Here is a 19,177-nt window from a genome sequence, read left to right as displayed (position 1 = left end):
TTTGAATTTATGTAGCAATGAAATGGAATCTTTTGTAGCAATATACGACGATTTGGAAAATGAAAATGAACTTATTCAGATCAAAGAATGATGTGTGCGGATGATCACAAGGAAATCAACAAGTCTTGTGAGTTTGAAGCCCACACGAGAGCAAGAGACCACAATATAAATATGTGATGAAAGCACGATGGTATGTCTCAAGGTACCTCGGAATAGGTGGGCGGGCAAGCCAAAGGTTTGTAGTTTTTGTTGATCAACATTGAAGAGAGGTTTCTGTTGAAGCTAAGACTCGTTTGCCGTGATAACATCAAGTGCCTAGGCGAGAGTCAGATTCAAACGACCGCTGTGTGTGCGGCTTTATCTCATATAAATTCAAGAATGTTCTGTTGAACTTCCTCACCAACAGAAACCGAATATGAGAACATGCCACAGGTGGTCAGTTTCTTTCGATTCTAAGACACATTTGCGAGCATCACATTGCTGTTTATGCAGTTTTGTTGGTATATATTGCCTAAGACATTGTGACCGCTCTGTTCAACTTCAGGTCACTGAAACAGAAACTGAAACTGCTCGCAAGACAGGTGATAGTCCACAGATGTCTATGGTAGGACTCAAAGGCAAGCTTTTCAACTGTTCAATCAGATAGTCGAGGTATTTTGTAAGAAACCAAACTGGTGACGTGCCCGGCACAGCCGTTAGCCGTTGTCGCAGACAACACGCTGAACAGACAAGATCAGACACCTCAGACTCCCTATGTCTCTTACGGTCTCACCGTCTGATTGATTCAACAAAGGGAGTCCTAGCTGTTTTCTAAAGACCTGTTCGAAGCTTGTATCACGCTTCTACAGGACATTCTTCGTGTGTGCACGTCGACGTGCTACACGAGAATGGAGCTGGTGTTTATAAAAATACTGTGCCACCTCTTTGTCATTTGAATCCATAAAATCATGTCTAGCCAAATATTGATGAATCTTATCAAAGTTAATTCTAAAAGTTTGATATTCAATTTTCCACATAACACCTCCATTTCTCATAGTCCTTTGAGATAAAGTCCTTAAAGGATCAATAGAATATCTTGGCTGCTGCGTGGTAGTCTGATATCTTGCAATTAATTGTTCTTTAACCTTCTTCCAACTCCATTCTCCCGCTCCCCATCCTTCCATATCATGTATTTCTTCCTCAAGTTCCTCTCCAACAACAAGACTGGTAAATTGTCTAACCATATCAAGTTCTGAAGCACCAAATTGATAATAAACTTCTTGACATTTCCTCCAACTTCAAATCTCACACTTGTGTCAGAATTGTCAATTTTTTGTGGTTTCATATGACTTCTACACCTTTCATTATTTTTATCTTCATCACTTTCTTCTGGAGTAGAACTTGATTCATCACTTGAACTACTTGAGGTGCTAGAATCCCCATCACTTTCTTCTTCTTTAACAATCTTCTTTGTTATATTCTTTCCTTTTCCTTTCTTCACAACCTTAATAACCTCGTCACTCTTTTCCTTCTTCCCATTTTCTTCCTTAATTCTTATTAAATTTATCATATCAGCCATTTCTTTCTCTCTTTGTAAATAATATGGTTGTTGATTAAAAAACTGTTATTGCCAATCAGGTTCTTCCTCCTGGTCAGAGGGTAATAATGCTTCCTGTTCTCTAAAGCCAATAATTGCTGTAGGAGGTCTTGGATCCTCAGACACAGTTTCTTCATGTTGTTTTCCACAAATTGTTGATCTTGAAGCAGGTCCTGGAGGTGGTGGTAAAGATCCAGATGGTGAAGATGTGGAATAATTAAGAAGATTTTCTTGAACATAAGTTTTGCTTGCACATGAAGTTCTTTTATAATGAGATGTTGGTGGTAGATCTAATTCTGAATCTCCCTCATCTGCTACTTCTTGATGATGAATTTGAATAACTGAAGACAGATTATTCTTTTGATATAATGAAATATGTTATTGAATAAAGACAACTCAGAATATTGATGATTTTGAAGGTGGTAATTATTTTAAAGATATGCATGGTTTTTGAATTATATTATGAATTTCAAAGATGAATTATTGTTGAATAGTATATATATGATTAATTTTGATATGAATTGATTAATTATAATTAATTCTTGATGATAATAGTTGTATTTTGAAATGTTGAGTTTTGATTTATTGTTAATTTGATAGTTAATTTTAATAATAAATTGTGGATGTTTTAAGATAATGATTAAGGGAATTATTAAATATAAATGACGGCTGTTGCTTGTTGAAAGTAAAAGCCCCAGCGGAGTCACCAATATGTAGTATTTAAAGCTCAACAAGAGCTTTACAATGCCTAAGAAGGGATAATCTACTACGTAAGAATAGTAGAAGTTGCCTAAAGACTGCCTTCTTCAAGGAAACCAGCACAAGGGCACTTGCTGACCACTTTGTGATAACAGAGAAATAGATAAAAGGCACCAGAGAAATGTTCTCAGTACTTGTATAAGTACTATTCCAGATCTTAAGCGCAAAGGTCTACAAACAATTTTTATTACTAGCAATACTGTTGTCAGTATTATTCCCAAAGAGACTTATAGCCTTGAACACACATAAATAAATTTCTCCTTGTTTTGAAAGGCCGTATTTAAGTGATCTTGGTACAAATGTAGTAAATAAATAATGATTTATAACACTACAACAAAGGGATAAGATGCAGAAAAGGAAACAACAATCCCAAAATCATCAGAGAGTATTTATATCCACATGTAAAAACTCCTACAATAGTCAACAGCCTCAAAAACAGCCAAATCTGCCTGAAGAACCCTAAAGACCATATGATGACGCAATGTAATGATCACTAATGTATGATGTAATTCACACAGCCAAAAGTGATCAATGATGTAGTTATATGATGTACAGCACTTCTTATGATGAATACAGGTGTTTTTTTCCTTGTAAACTAGCTGAAACCCAGTTTTTGAGATTACAAATTTTTTCAGATGGGGTCCAATTTTGGATTACTAAAGTGTATCTTGTAGAGGTTGTGATGCTGATCAATAAATGGTGCCATATCATGTGTTTCTGATGAGTGATGACTGAGTTATTGAGCTGTAAAGTTAAGGGTTTTAGTGTTACATGTATGCTTGTGACTGTAAATTCAAAGTTCACACCAATTTCTTATTTCCCTTATAACTTTGTTTATACACCTCCACTACTAGTGATTTGAAGCTTATACATTATGTGATCCACTCTTTTGCATTGAATGAGCTATCTACCATCACAATTGGATGTTATTTGGCATATGTCATACGCTGAAAACCTTCATTTTCAACAAAATTCACCCATTTTCACTACTTTTCACAGCTGTTACTCCTTCTTTCTTGCTCATGTTATATGAAATCATCCTCTATAACCTTAATAATCCCAGAAAATCCTCTTGACAACCCTAAATTTCACTACTACCACCATTACATATGTAAATTACACGTATAACCCTTGTTTACCATCCTTACAAAAGTACCTTTCCTCTAATAACTTGTGTTTCTCCTTATCAAACTTTGAGATTAAAGTTGTTGCAGTATAATACAGTGTTGTTCTTTCATATTCTAACCTAAAAAAAACTTATAAACCTAATATTACTACCCTAAAACCCATTTCCAAGCCTGTATACCTATATTTTTGAATTGTTCTTATCTTTTTCTGTTCTGCCTTCTTGCAATATGATTGTGAATAAACTATGATGATTGTAATGATCTTTGTGAAATATGATGACATAATCTTGACCGAATGACCAACACATAAGCCTAGAAGAGCTTCAATTGATCTAAAACCCCCATTTTGAATTTTCTGCTACACTGAAGTTTTCTCATAACTTGGGAAACTAACTAATGATGAATTCTTTGATTGATCCCATATATAGATCACCACAAAGGCGTGGCAGGTTCTCGTGGGTGTTGTAGTCCAGGGTCTTGGCTTTTTTCTTGTTGTAGTGATAGACGGGCTCCGCATGTACAGGGATGCCTGTTTGAGCATTGTATCCGGAGGTACTGCCTCATGGTCCACCACTGGGATCCAAAAACTTCAAAATCCTTGTAGCAATGTCTCCTGGAAGAGATTTGCATAAGATATTGACAACTGGCCGCAGGTTCTGCTCTAAGGTGAACTTCCTGAGTCTTGTCAATTTGCGGGAATCTACCGTACTTTTGTCAGTTCAGACAAAATCTTTTATTTAGTTGATATTACGAACTTACTAGGATGATTATTATTTGGTAGTTTAGCCAATGGATCCCACTATTTAGCGCCCCCTTGGCTGATATCCGGAGCCCCCCGGGTTTTCACCAAAACCCGTGTGACCCGCTGACACCCAACTCCCTAAGAGGGCACAAACTCACAAATGAGCCCCAATTAAACTGTTAGTTGACCTATTTGGTGCCCTTCCATCCTTGATGGGGCTGCAAATATCATCAAAACAAACAAAAGGGCACCTAAATTGTTTTGTGCCCGGACCGGCCCTTTGCATGCACGGACATTGGCCCTTCAAGCCATGGAACCAAGCTTAACGTAAGCCCCTTGCGCCCTCTCCCTCGCACTTTCTTCCCTTGTCCAATTTTTTCTTCTATCCCTTTCACCCACTGATCACCACTTCAAACAACCATACCCACCCCAACAACACACTACACAACAACCTATAGAGATAAGAGGCAGATCCGGAAGACAAAACTTTTGCTCTCATGAACCCTGTCCTTTACCAAATCCAACTCGTTTTTTTCAATCATCATCATCACCTGACAAACTGTAAAGAGCTCTTCAGGCCTTTGTTCACTTGCATTACCTACCATTGTTCCACTTTCTCCCAGTCTTCTTTTTCATGAAGCTATCAAATCTTTACAATATGGAGACTAAATAGACAGGAAGGTCCATCGAGATGAATCTCTTACTGATGAGAAACAGAAGAAAATCAAATTTCACATTACGACTTCGATTCTCAATTTGGTGATGGAGTCAATGATGAACATGTCGGAGATGAACTAACTGTTAGAGATCCAACTACTAGAGATATGCAAATTGTTCATGATCCTCTTGTGGTCTGGAATCATCTCAAAGTTTTTCACTTCAACTCTTACAAGGCTAAAGCTCAAGCATATCGAGCTCGCTCTGCAAACCATGTCACAAATCAGATCAGACAGCTTGAAAGTCCATATCAATGAATCTTCTTCCTTACTTTGTGAATTCAATAAATCAGGATTGATAGTCTGTTTCTTATGTTGGACACTCTACAGTTGTGGTATGTTTGTTTTTGTAGTTTGTGTCCTTTTGTTTTGTTTTGTTTTGTTTTCTGCCTCTGGTATGATGAGTAATGATATTGTCCTCTTGAACAGGATCCAATCCTTCAGGCAAGACTGGATTATCCTTGAATCAATACTTACAAACTTGAAATAAGACTTCAATCATGTATTGAACTCGTTTGCTAATAGTAGCTTCATGTAATATTGAACGGGATCGTTCATAAACACTGTTATTGGCTTTAGGTTCAGCCTCCGAAAAGAAAGCACCAACTTCTTTGGTGAAACCAACCGCAATCTGGACTGAATCATCAGTGGGGTTTTCAAGTAAAGGAATGATCATCTTGAAAGCTAGGAGATGATGAGCGACTTGTTGGTTGACTAATTGAGATATGTTTATGCAATGCATACGGTCTTGGGTGTTCATCGAGCTCAGCTTGTTGCACTTTTATCAAAGTGACAATGGCTCTGTATCGACTTTGCTTACTTCAGATAGTTAGATTGGTGTTGTCTACGTGTACAAAAGAGGAAATCCTTGACTGACCAAGATCAATGGAGGATAAATAGAGGAGATGAAGTAAAGATCGTGGGTGCCCCTTATGATCAAATAAGGAGCCCCTTTTTGTAGGAAGGGGCGCCAGAAAGGTTTGTAGCCTGGTGTCCGACCCGAGAAGGGGCGCCGGATACTGCTCCGAGGGCGCTAAATAGTGGGATCCTTAGCCAATTTACCATTAAGTCTCTCAAACAATGTGGTACTGATAGCACAACAAGGGCTATACAGTCCTTGAAAGAGTATAATCTGTAAATATAATTCCTTTACAGAAGGTGTCTGAGACTGCTCTTTCTGAGAATCTTTAACGAACTGGACTTTGTGATTCAAGTCTCCTGATAGCAGAGAAAAATAACCAGGACTATGATAAAAGAGAAAAGTATCTTGATAAAAAGGCACCAGAGAAATTCTCAACACAAAAGTGTTATTCCAAATGAAGCTTTTAGCTTATAAGACCAATAAAACAAATTCTCTTATTGATTAATAAGGGCAGTTTAAATGAACTAGGACTGTGGTAACACTTTATCATAGATGAAGAAGAAAGGGAAAAATACAAAAGTGGGACAAAGTCCAAGCCTTATATAGCTGATTTTACAATTAATAATGGTCAACAGCTTTGAAAAACCAAATATATGACTGAAATGTTTCACCATTTTGAGCCATTTTAGCTAGTACAAACATGTAGTATGATGTAATGTGATATGTAAATCTTCTACAAGTGATTCATTGCTCATATACCCAGCTTTCTTATGCAATCCTTCTCTGCCAAGTCTTTTAGTATGATCAATTTTGCTGTGAGATGCTACTGTGAAGTTTACCAATAAGCTGATCTTGCAGTGATTCAATTTATCTTAATGGTTTTCTTATTAACAATGATGAGTAATAATTGATTCGATTATAAATGATGTGCTATGTATAGATGTAAATGTTACTAATGAGCTGCTTCACTTGTGTAAGTTTCAATCACATGTTAAATGTTTATAGATAATCTGTAACTAGAGCAACATGGGCAGCCCGCCGCGCTCACTGTATTTTTCACATCCTCACACATTTCACATACAACATCACACAATATTTTACTTCTTTCAACCATTGATATTGTAAGCCATTCTAAACTGTTTGGTATATGGATTGTACTTGTAAATAAATCTATATAAAGTTATTTTGTAATCACTGGATCAATCTTGAAGCAAGGCATCTTTATCCAATGCCACAGCCCACACCTCATCTACAATTTTGAAAGCCATTATATATATTTTGGCAAAGCAATATTTAATATCCGCCATCCGGTGGTGATAAAATTGAACCATGTTTGGGCACCCAGTGGCCTTTTATTTTGAAACGATGACCAATGACCAACTCATCCATTGGAGTCCCTTTTAAAAAAGTGAATCTCACACATTGTGATATGCTCTGATATTAAGTTGGAAACTTGAGACTTCTTTCATTAAACTGCCAGTAGATGCAACCTTCACTTCATTGAGTCCAACATAACTTACTGAGATGGTCCTTAGTGAGAAGATCATACAGTGGTTGTGGGACCGGCAGAAAATTGAAATAATGGTGAGGGAGAGCTACATAACTTCTGCAACACACTTAATGTTGTGAAGTATTATCCAGACCTCTGGCTCTAAATCTCTCCTGTAGCCAATGCAGAGATCTACAGTATTCACGGTAGTTGTCCAAATTCCCTGCAATCCAGTGAGATATTTTGCCTCTGAATCATTTCAAGAATCTTTTTTCTGTCTTTTTGCTTTAAGCTCTAACATAGATTTGGAGAATGTCAGGCTTCAGGATGGATGTAGAGTTTTCAAAGATTTAGAGTGGAATGTGGTCAATTTATCCTCCAAATTCAATGAAGGTGTATAAAAACTTTCCATGGTTCAAACTCTGGAACTTTCCATCTCAATGAGGCAAAGAGACATATAACGCATTGTGCCACTGATTGTTACAAACACTTCATATTATTGCAATCAATGTTTGGTTTCTTCTCTGAAGAATGCTCCTCATGTATCTGTTGCTGTGGTTGGCTCAACTTGAAGTGAACCAATGGATCATCCACATCTGGGCAATGTATTGCCATCATGATGAAACTTCAACAAATATAAACCAAACTATTGTGGTATTAGTTGTGCTTATGTGTCAAGGATTTCAGGTGTTTGTTTTAGTTTACGCTCGAAGAGAATACAACATCATGAACAGAATCATCAACAAATTAAATTTGTGAAGTTGTTTACGAATCAGGTTAGAAATCAAATTAAATTGTGAAGTTGTTTACGTATCAGGTTAGAAATAGAAGATAGTTACGAAAAGGTGTTATGATTATGTATGTTGGCTGCTTTGGGAATAAGTCCTATGTGACTTGAGTAGTTCTTTTAATTTTGTGTTGCTTCGCTTTCTGCTTTTCCGCTGTTTGTTTTCTTACACAGCTGTTCTGCTTTTTCATGTCATGTTCGCAAAAAAATTTTGTTTGTTTGTGGCACGCCACCAACCAGATACAGGCTGTACAGGGCTGTACAGGTGGTAAGTACAGCCTAGCTTAACCTAGCTCAGAAGGTCCAACATACTCGACACCTGTCCCACCCCAACATCCAGTTCGATAGCGCTTGGGTTGTTTGTCCGCGCAGTTCAACTCTCTACACCCCATCTTCATGACAAACAATCTCACACAATATGCACAAATAACTCGACCCCACCTCAGCATCCATCACCGGTCGGACACCCTTTCTTTGGTTCTGACATTCAATCATCAACCAATTTTGTCAAATGAAGGCCAGCCATGAATCTTAAGCCAGCCAATGAATTCGAGCCACCCATGGATCTGGTCCATGCCATAAATCTCTACCCAGCCAGGGATTTCTTCAACCACAACTTGCTCGTTCTCTTCAAGGACTACAAAAGAGGCCTTTTGCTATCATGTGGTCAACTCAAAACGCACAATCATCCCTATTTTCCAATCAAGACAGCAGTTTGCATCATGGTCCACCACCGTATTCCCAACCAATCATTGTATGCCTTGGTCTCAATCTTGCCTTGCCTTTCCCCGATTTCTAACTTTGCAAATCCAAACTCCTCATATTCGAAAAAACCTGCAGGCCTACCGATGGACGTATCAATCAGATCAGATCACCTCCGATCCGCACTCGTAGTTACCAGGCACTCTTGGCTCAATCTCAAAGTTACAGTAGCAACCGGTGAGCTTTTCCTAGAATTGGTTCTTGTCACCATGCGGTTTGGCTGACGTCTTTCCACCATGTAGGATCTCACCCTCACCTCCGCTCATGCCCTTGATGCAAGCATCCACGCGTCCCGGAACCCGGTGAGTCATGCGATGACCTCCGCTGAACAGTTGAGAAACTGATTGGCAAATTTGTTGTGTTTCAGTGATGCTCCACCCCCCCGTTATGATCACACATTGATGAACCATGTTATTGGCCGTAGTCCTGCTCACCTGTCCCCTTGCACCATGTCGCCCTTGTCCTTGATGTCCTCAATCAATCCCCACATTAACCCTTCCATCTTCACTGCGTCCCCATTGTCACAATACACTCCTTTGGCTCCAAGCCGTTTATTATCATCTGGATCTCGCCCTGTGCAAAGGTCTCCTCTGAAAAGAGGGGCCTCCAAGCTCAACCTGTCTGATGACAAGGACGAGTTGGCACCTATTGATGATGGTAAGTTTTTTTTGGAAGCCTCGAGGACAAACATCAACTGATGTTTCCGAGTATGTGGTACATGTAGAGCTTTCCGGTGACGGCCTTGATGACAAACCCAGTGGCTCCGGACTACCTACTCCTGCTCTGTCTACCACCTCGAATGTACCGGATGTGCCCAATGAAGAACGAACCTTCACGGTTCAATTCAACCTCTGGCAACTTGTCGTACCCGAGGTGGACCCACCCAACTCACGTCGCAAACGAACTCCAGGCGGTCCTCGAGCTAACCGTGTCAAGTCTTCCAAGCTGAAGTACTCTAACTTCAACCCCAGGCTTACTATCAAGCTCATTCTTTGGGCAAAGCATACACCTTTTGTGATATTCAAACGTCTCCTGTTCCAGGCTTGCGAAAAACAGCTCCCGCAAGTATCTGAGGCCCTCCACCGTGCTTGGCTCGCTGACGAGCTGGCCATCCAGGGTTTTATCCATCGGGCCAAGCAGCACAAGGCCAAGGCTAATGTGTCAATAACCGATCACGAGTCTTTCAAAGAGTTCATTCATGCGGCGTTGTCTGTACCCGAGTCCACCACCATGGGATTCAAGATAATCCATGAGAATCCCGTCAAGACTCAAATGGCCCTGCGAGCTCTGAAGGCTGCTTGCAAAGACACTGCGCCCAATTCTGACGAGTCTGACAAGGACGCTTCCGACGCCTCTGAAGGGGTCATTTTCTCTCCTTTACTTTACGTCTCTCCCTCCTGACACAGACCAAACTGACCCCGGTTGTTCCCTCTTATTTAAGTCTGCCATTCTGAAGGCGGGAGAGCGCAACCGACGTACTCTCATGACCCAATTCAAAAAGGACTTCAAAACCGGGGAGAACGTGACCTGCGTTCCCAATCCGAAAGATACGAGCAAGGTGGTACTCCTCAACACCTCACGCATCCGGACGTGGGCAAACGACTGGGTACGTACTCTTCTCCTTTTCTGATTTTGGCCTGTCTCATCCTCTTGTATCACCTGACTTGATGTTTCATGCCTCACAGGCCGATGGAGTCCCCGGTGTGGACAAGGTTAATCCGCCAATGAAGCGCCCCGGTTTTCAGTGGATAGACGTCTGCGACTACGAGCGCGAGAAGGTGCGGCTCCTCGGCTTGAGTCTACCCCCTGGTTCAGCGTCGACCGCCAAAGCCACGCCTGTTGGTTCGACCGTGGTGCACAACAACTATTACGGCACACCTTTCCCTCCCACCAATCCGCCCCCGTGTTTTGCCCCTGTTGTGGCGGCAACACCGCCCTCGGTGACCCCCCCGGTGTCTCGCTCTCTCTCGCTCCCCCCAGGTGTCACACCCAACTTTAAGGAGTTCCTCCAATTTACAGGTATCCATACGGACATGACCAAGACTCGCGATGTCTTGAAAAACAAAGGTATCGACACCTTCAGTCGGCTTTTGGACCGTGGCACTTACACCATCGATCTGTTTCACCGCATGGGTGTGCCGTTTGCTCATGCCGAAGACATTTACAAGGGTGTCCCTAAATTCTTACATCACCTTCAAACCAAAAGCGCGGAAAGCACTTGATCGCTTCTTTATTTCCCCTTATTTGTTCTCAAATTTTCTTTTTAAATTGTTTTCTGTCATTGTCCCTTTGTCTCCTCAAAGATAAACAAAAAGATATCCCCTTAACCTCAAAGTTTGTTCATGTGTGGCCTTGCTTTGTGATATGAATGCTCGCTTTTTTTTTGTCTCTGCTATGCCCTGTGATCTCCGTTTGCAATCAAAAACAAATTTCCAATGTTTATTTTGATTTTTGGTTGAGACTTTTTCAGAGTGTCTGAAAGAAACACTGCTCCACTCTACCTCTTGACTTGAGGGTGAGACGTTCAGAGTGGCTGAGCGACTGCTCTCCTACTAGACCAAAAATTTCCTTGGAAATTTTTTCCGACTTTGTCTTAGGAAAGTCCGAAAAAATTTTGTTTCCTGAGACAGGCTTGGAATGAGTCACTATCAAAGCATGTCTTAGGAAACAAACTGTTTTTGGACTTTGTCTGAGGAAAGTCACTTTCCAAGTCTTTTGCATTTGGAATTTTTATCGGACTTTGTCCGAGGAAAGGGACTTTTGCCCAGGTAGGTGGTCTTACGTTATTTCAGGTTGAACTCATCTTCAAAAGGGGGGAACTTTGCGTTCAAGTATTGACTTCATTACTGGACAAACCATTGGACTATGACACTATCTAACAAGATGAGAAATCTAACTACACCCAATAGCCAAAGATGAGAAATCTAACTACACCCAATAGCCACATACAGAGTACAAACAATGCATGAGCGCGCCCAAGAAGATCTCCCAAGTTGTATCTATGATGTGGTTGATTTTATCTAAGTGGGGGGTTTGAATGAGACTTTGAGTTCTTCGAAAGTGAGACTTGAGGACTGAGAAAGCCTTCTCAATTGGATTCAGGTCGGGTGAGCAAGGGGGAAGGTAAATTATGCGGATCCCTCTCTCTTCGGCGAGCTCGGCTACTCGGCCACTGTGATGGATCCGACAGTTGTCCATAACCAAAACAGAGTTGGCTTGAGGGTAAGAGTTCATTACAGGGAACTAACCACATTCAAACTGTCAGTGATAGTCCACTCAAACACTGAACTAGGCCTGGAGAGGTAGCTTACCACCCGATGCTTGAGAAAGCCCTCAAAGTCTTTGCGAACATAGCTGCCTTCCTGGCAGTCCACAGCGAGAATACCACCCCTGAATATTGCGGGAAGCAGCAAAAACCTTTTGCCACCTCGGCTCCAAGGTACCCGTTTGGTATGCTGCCCACGTACGGCCCAACCGTTTTCTCTGCGTAGGAAGCGTTCTTGAATTGAACATTCATCTGCAAGAGAATGTAAGTGAGTGATGATGTATAGGTAATTGACTCAGCATCAGTATAGGGGGCTCACCTAAAAGTACAAGCATGTTAGGGGTCAGAGCGCCCACCGCATGCAGATATTTGGCTTGTTTGGAAGCGCTTTGACTCGGATGAACCGTACGAGCCTTCTTGACCGTCAAGTTGAGGCGTGTCTTGAGATGTTTGGCGATTGTCGACAGGCAGAGCCAAGTCCCCGTACAGCGGTACACAGCTAGACGGTACTTGTCCAAGTAAAGTCCAGGGTTGCCATCGAGAAGCTCAAGAATGAAATCCCTGTCTTCATCAGTGAGGGCAGTCTTCCTTCCGACGGTCTCATAGTGTTCAGGATTGCGAACAACCGAGTAGGTAGATCGGTATAAAGCGTGCCAACGGGCAATAGTACGTTGGCTGACCGGAGACCTCAATAGGTGTCGAACTTGTGCGATGGTTTTTCCCTCGCGTAGGTATTGAACCGCTAGGACTTTGATCCCGGCGTCTTATTTCCCAGGACGCATCAAACGAGTTTGCATGGCTGGAAAAGGAAGATGGTGAGGGTCAGAGCTCAGCCAAAGGCTCTGGTTGGAGGTGAAGAAAGGTATGAGGCTCACCTGGAGAGTTGTGGTGAGTGAGGTCAAGACGCCGGGAATAGAAATCAATATAAAAAATGGGATTGCGATGGTTTGATAGGTGGATACGAAGAGGGCGATGGGTTCCTCCGGTGATCGGGGGTGAGACAGGTGTCGAGTATGTTGGACCTTCTGAGCTAGGTTAAGCTAGGCTGTACTTACCACCTGTACAGCCCTGTACAGCCTGTATCTGGTTGGTGGCGTGCAACAAACAAACAAAAATTATTTGTGAACATGACACAAAAAAGCAGAACAGCTGTAAGTAGTTCCTCTTTGTTACACCCAGATTCTTTTTCTTTATCAAAAAGAATCTTACTTTTTATTTACTTACTCTTCCTAACCTGATCCTTCATCAATACCTGTTGCTTGAGCACAGGTTTGTTTTCTTATTTGCTCTTTGAAGCTTGTGAAGGCCTGTTGCCGTACTCACATCTTACTTGATTACCCCAGGTTTGTTTTCTTATTTGCTCTTTGAAGCTTGTGAAGGCCTGTTGCCGTACTCACATCTTACCTGATCACCCCAGGTACTCATCTTACTTGGCATCGACCTATCCAAGCTCCTCTGAGCATTTGTATTCAAACCTCACATGGTAGCAAGAGTGTTTGATATTCTTCAACACTACTTATAATCCAATGACCAAATCTCTATGCAATCCGACGAAGACATTGTCGACTTTAATCCAACTGACACCAAATCCAACTCTGGATCATCTAATAGTTCCGGAAAATCGACTCACACTGTCAAGAACATTACTGGTTTAAAGTCTTTGGTTCTTACTGCCAAACTTCCTTCGCCTGCTATGTCTACCAATAACTCAGCTACTGAATCACTATCCCCTCTTCAACAATTTATTCAAAGCACCACCACCTCTCTCAGCAAATTCAATATCAAGAATGATCTTACTGACAATAATTACAATCACTGGCATTTATTAATACATGAATCCATTGAGTCTCTCGGTTATGAATCCTATTTAGACATCAAAGATCATGTTGATACTAGTTTAACTGAAGAGAAGCATAAGATGATCAGGTTCCTTTTATCAACTTGGATTCTTAACAAGTGTGATGGTGTGAACAGTGAGAGAGCTAGGGATGATTTATCGGTAATGGATCCTGTTACGAAAGAAATGACCATAAATTATGATCCTTTCAACCGTCTTTTCTTAGAACTTATCATGCAAGCATATCAGAAGCTAAATTAAAACATGTCGAGACTGCTTTACTCACTATGACTCAACTTGGATCTGATAATCTGAAAACTCACATTGATAAGTTTTCTACCTTGCTTCGCGAATACAAGAAGTACAAAGGAGACATGGACTCTTCTCAAATTGCTTGTTCTTTGATCAGAAGTTTGAAACCTGGTTATGAAGTCACCATTGCTATTATTTATCGTATGATTCAACCTCTTGTCTACAAGAAAGTCAAAGAAGAATTGCTAATGCACGAAGATGAACAAACATACGCTTCTCATGCTCAATCGATTCATCGTGCCTCCAACTCTTCTCAGTATCACGCCAACCCGAGTCATTGAACTAAGTGTACTATTGATAAGTTTGTTGGTAATACTTTTCAAAACCCACACAGACCTGATCAATGTTTCAAGAAACCGTCAAACTATGCCAAGCGTGATGAGTGGATGTTAAAGCAAGATGAAAATAAGAAGAGATTCAAGCGATGTCCTCAAGCCAATCACTCCGGTTCATCTAGCTCCATCAGAGGAGTCAAGATTGTTAAACCTCCTGCTGCATCTGCGAATCATGCGATGACGTTCTTGATCAAGTTACAGCCAGTTACTGCACCTCCACCTCCTACTACAATTGCTGCTATTCTAGCAACACCTTATGTTGTTCCTGTTATTGAAGTCTCATCAGCTTTCTTGCAAACTCCGATTGATCCCGATGCTCAGACCTTTCCACCATATGCACAGGGCTCTGAACTTGTAGATTTCGACACAACTGCTTCTTCAGTAACTCCTGCTGATGGCATTTGGGCTCTTAACGATACCGGGGCCTTGCATCATATGTTTAACGACATTAAGTTATTTGACACCGCTACTATCAAACCATTAGCCGACTCCAACAAACGCCTTTGCTTAGCAGGTGGTGATGCATATTTGGCGGTACACTCTACTGGTTCAGTAAAACTCCGAGCTGGAGATGGTTCTACCTTCACTTTGGCCAAATGTTTATATGTACACGAGCTTAGCCGTAATCTTATTGCTGGAGGTGCTTTATTGAAGAAAGGTGTGTCAACTATCATAAACTCATCTGATCCTGAGTGTTTTAGTCTTGTCATGGGTCAATGTGCACTTTTTAATGGTGCTTTCTCTGGCAACCTTATGCTCGTTGAACTTGAACCCGTGAGTTCTATTATCTCCACTCAAACAAATAATCAACTATCTCACTCATGTCATTTGCAACACCAACGACTAGGTCATATAAGTCAGAGATATCTTGATGAGATGGTTCAAAAGGATAGCCTGGATGGTCTATGTAATACTTCCTCTTAAACTCATGGTGTCCTGTTTGTGTACAATCAAAGGCCAAGAAACTTCCCTTCTCAAGTACTTGACCTCGTTCTACATCCTTCCTTCAGAATGTACATGTAGATCTAAGTGGTATTAATTGTGTTATTGGCCTACATAAGGAATCTTATTTTATTTTATTCACGGATGATTATTCTTCTTTTCGCAACATCTTCCCTTTATGCAATATAACCAAGGAATTGGTTTTTAATATTTTTATTAAGTACGTCATTTTGGTTGAGAGACAGACTGGATGTATGCTCATTCAATTCACTATGGACCAAGGAAGTGAATTCGTCAATTCCATCATGCAGCAGTATTGTGATGAAACGGGTATTGTTCTTCACCTAACTGCTGCATACACTCCGGAACAAAATGGTGTTTCTGAACGGGGTATGCAAACCATTATAGGTAGAGCTCGATCTATGATCATTCAGTCTGGTGTGCCACAGAACTTCTGGTACGAGGCTTGTTCAACTGCTGTATTTATTACAAATCGAACAATCACGACTGCTCTTCCTAATGGTAAAACTCCTTATGAGGTCTGGTATTTCAGAAAACCTACCGTGAAGCATTTGCGAGTTTTTGGTTGTCAATCTTTTTGACTTATTAGGAAAGAACTTCAACTTGGCAAGTACTCACCTGTCACCGCTGAAGGAGTCTTAGTGGGTTTTCAAAATGATAATTTCAACTATTTTATCTTTGATCTGGAAACTCGCAAGGTTGAATTATCTCACAATGTCACCTTTTGCAAAGATGTATTTCCCTACCTCCTTGCTAAAACTACTCCATCTTCATCTACTCCTCTTGAGTTCATTTCTGAATTACCTCCAAAACCTTTGCCTGTCGAATCAGCAAATCCTTTTTCACCTTTAGCTATTGACAACGAAGAAAAAGAAAATCTGTTTGTGCCCGCCGTTCCTGCTCCCACTCCTTCACCTGGCACTTGTACCCCCGTCCCAACTGTTCGACGATCTGGACGCGCTAAGGAGTCTATTGATTATAAGGGCATGGGCAGACATGCTGTTTTTGACGACTGTACCTTCATATCAGCCTTCAATATCTTGACCAACAAATTTTTATCATCTACTATAGACGTCCCAGTCCCAAAATCAATTAAGAGTGCTCTCAGTGGTCCAGAAAAGGATGTGTGGTCTCAGGCTTGCGATAAGGAATATAACTCACTTATGTCAAAGGGGGTCTGGCAACTTGTCGACCCTCCTAAAGGAGTGAACATCCTACGTGGTTTCTGGTTGTTTCAAAAGAAATTTCACACTGACGGACCTGTATCCAAACACAAAGCCCGTTTTGTTGTCATGGGTAATATGCAACAAGAGGGAGTGGATTTTCACAAGACTTTCTCACCTACAGGCAAACCTTTGTCTTTACGTTTACTTATCGCCATTGCCGCCACTCAAGGTTGGGATATACATCAAATGGACACCGTCACCGCTTTTCTTAATGGTGTCTTGGATGAAGATGTATATATGTATCAACCTGAAGGTTTTGTGGTGAAGGGCCTGGAGTACAAGGTGTGTCATCTGAAGGAATCTTTGTATGGACTGCGTCAATCTCCCAAGATCTGGTACAACAAGGTAGTTGCTTTTCTCCTCAGCGTTGGTTTTGCTCAATGCGTAATGGACCCTTGTATCTATACACGTTCAGTCAAAGCAATTTCTTCTTTCACCGCTGTTTATGTCCACGTCAACGACCTCGCCATCACTGGAAACGACATCAGCACTTTCAAAGCGGAAATCAGTCAGAGGTGGGAGATGGAGGATCTCGGTGTGGCTTGCACCGTAGTCGGCATCCAAATCATTTGTCAATCTAAATTATGTTATACCATCACTCAATCAGCACTTGCTCGAGCTGTATTAGAACGCTTTAACCTCACCGACCTCAAATCTGCTTCTACACCCTTTCCTTCTGGTCTGAAGCTGTATCGCGCTAGTGATGAGGAGGCTGATGCATTCAAATTGGAAGGTTTGAACTACAGTAGCGCTGTAGGCTCTCTCATGTACTTGGCCCAGTGTACCAGGCCTGACCTTTTGTATGCCGTGGGGGTTCTTTCTCAACACCTCAAGTTGCCGGCGCGAAAACACTGGGATGCGGTGTTACATGTTTTTAGATATCTCAGTGGTACAATCAACTTAGGTATATCTTATAATGGCGATTCAGCATCTCCTACGACCATTGACGGACTCAAAAGTTTTGATCTGCCTGACTCACACTGCGACTCAGACTGGGCTGGTGACCGAGAATCTCGGCGATGCACGACCGGTTATATATTTCAACTGGTGGGGGGACCAATCTCGTGGAAATCTCGATTACAACCTACTGTGACTCTTTCTTCCACTGAGGCCGAATATTGTGTGATAACCGAAGCGGGTCAGGAATTGGTATGGCTACGTCATATGTTGATGGTTTTTGGTTTTGAAGATAAGAATCCTACTGTCCTGCGCTCTGATAACATGGGTGCTATCCACTTAACTACAAAGTCAATTTTTCATGCGCGCACCAAACATATTGAGATACAGCATCATTGGATTCGAGAAGTTGTTAAACAAGGTGCTATAGTAGTTAAACATATACCTACCGCTGAAATGATAGCTGATCTTCTGACCAAGCCTTTGGGACGACAACAATTTTATTATCTTCGTCAAAAGTTAGGTTTGAAGCATGTTATGTAGTCCTGAACTCCTTGAGGGGGCGTATTGTGGTATTAGTTGTGCTTATGTGTCAAGGATTTCAGGTGTTTGTTTTAGTTTACGCTAGAAGAGAATACAACATCATGAACAGAATCATTAACAAATTTGTTTACGAATCAGGTTAGAAATCAAATTAAATTGTGAAGTTGTTTACGAACCAGGTTAGAAATAGAAGATAGTTACAAAAAGGTGTTATGATTATGTATGTTGGCTGCTTTGGGAATAAGTGCTATGTGACTTGAGTAGTTCTTTTAATTTTGTGTTGCTTCGCTTTCCGCTTTTCCGCTGTCTGTTTTCTTATAAGTAGTTCCTCTTTGTTACACCCAGATTCTTTTTCTTTATTGAAAAGAATCTTACTTTTTGTTGACTTACTCTTCCTAACCTGATCCTTCATCAATACCTGTTGTTGCGATCAACTGGAGCGCACGAAAGAGAAATGGAAAGGGTGGCTTTCAATTTCATAAACAACAAGCACAAACTACTAGAAAGAGAAACACGTACCTGGAGCGCACGAAAGAGAAATGGAAAGGGTGAAGAAAGAGAACCCTTCCCTTGTGCAGCTCCAGGGCGTATATATACACGAGTGTTACGTAATAGTAAAGCAGTAAAAGAAACATTTGATTTGACGTGAGAAATAGAAAAACTAGACAATATTCAAGAAGCAAATAGATGGAAAGCACATCATTGACATATGACATAAGGAATACAAGAGAGTTCACATGCTAACTATGTCAGTATTCCAACACCCCCCCTTGCGTCCAGCTAGCTTCACCAGTCAGATGTTATCTGGAATTCGTTCGCCCGAAATAGACATAAGTCTCCACGGAATTGGTTCAGCCAGAAACAGTACTGAAAGGATTAGACAAGCACATACATGTTCAACACACAACATTAAGCAACAAGTCAACAAATCAGAGAAGAAAAAGAAAGAAGAAAAAACTTAAAAGACCATCACATAAGA

The 19,177-nt window shown here is 41.1% G+C and overlaps 1 protein-coding gene across 1 annotated transcript; it reads left to right on the top strand.

The window, feature by feature from the left end:
• Positions 1-8,906: 8,906 nt before the first annotated feature.
• On the top strand, positions 8,907-10,221 carry MELLADRAFT_95125 (uncharacterized protein; the record flags this gene model as incomplete). Its single annotated transcript, XM_007406996.1, has 4 exons — positions 8,907-8,997; positions 9,101-9,122; positions 9,188-9,477; positions 9,545-10,221. 4 exons carry the CDS (start codon positions 8,907-8,909, stop codon positions 10,219-10,221), a joined length of 1,080 nt encoding a protein of 359 aa, XP_007407058.1.
• Between the last annotated feature and the right edge of the window lie 8,956 nt (positions 10,222-19,177).

The sequence above is a fragment of the Melampsora larici-populina genome (assembly GCF_000204055.1).
Source record: "Melampsora larici-populina 98AG31 unplaced genomic scaffold MELLAscaffold_7, whole genome shotgun sequence".
Lineage (NCBI taxonomy): Eukaryota > Fungi > Basidiomycota > Pucciniomycetes > Pucciniales > Melampsoraceae > Melampsora > Melampsora laricis-populina.
The sequence above is the reverse complement of the archived record's forward strand: the minus strand, read 5'-3'. Positions and strand labels throughout refer to the sequence as shown.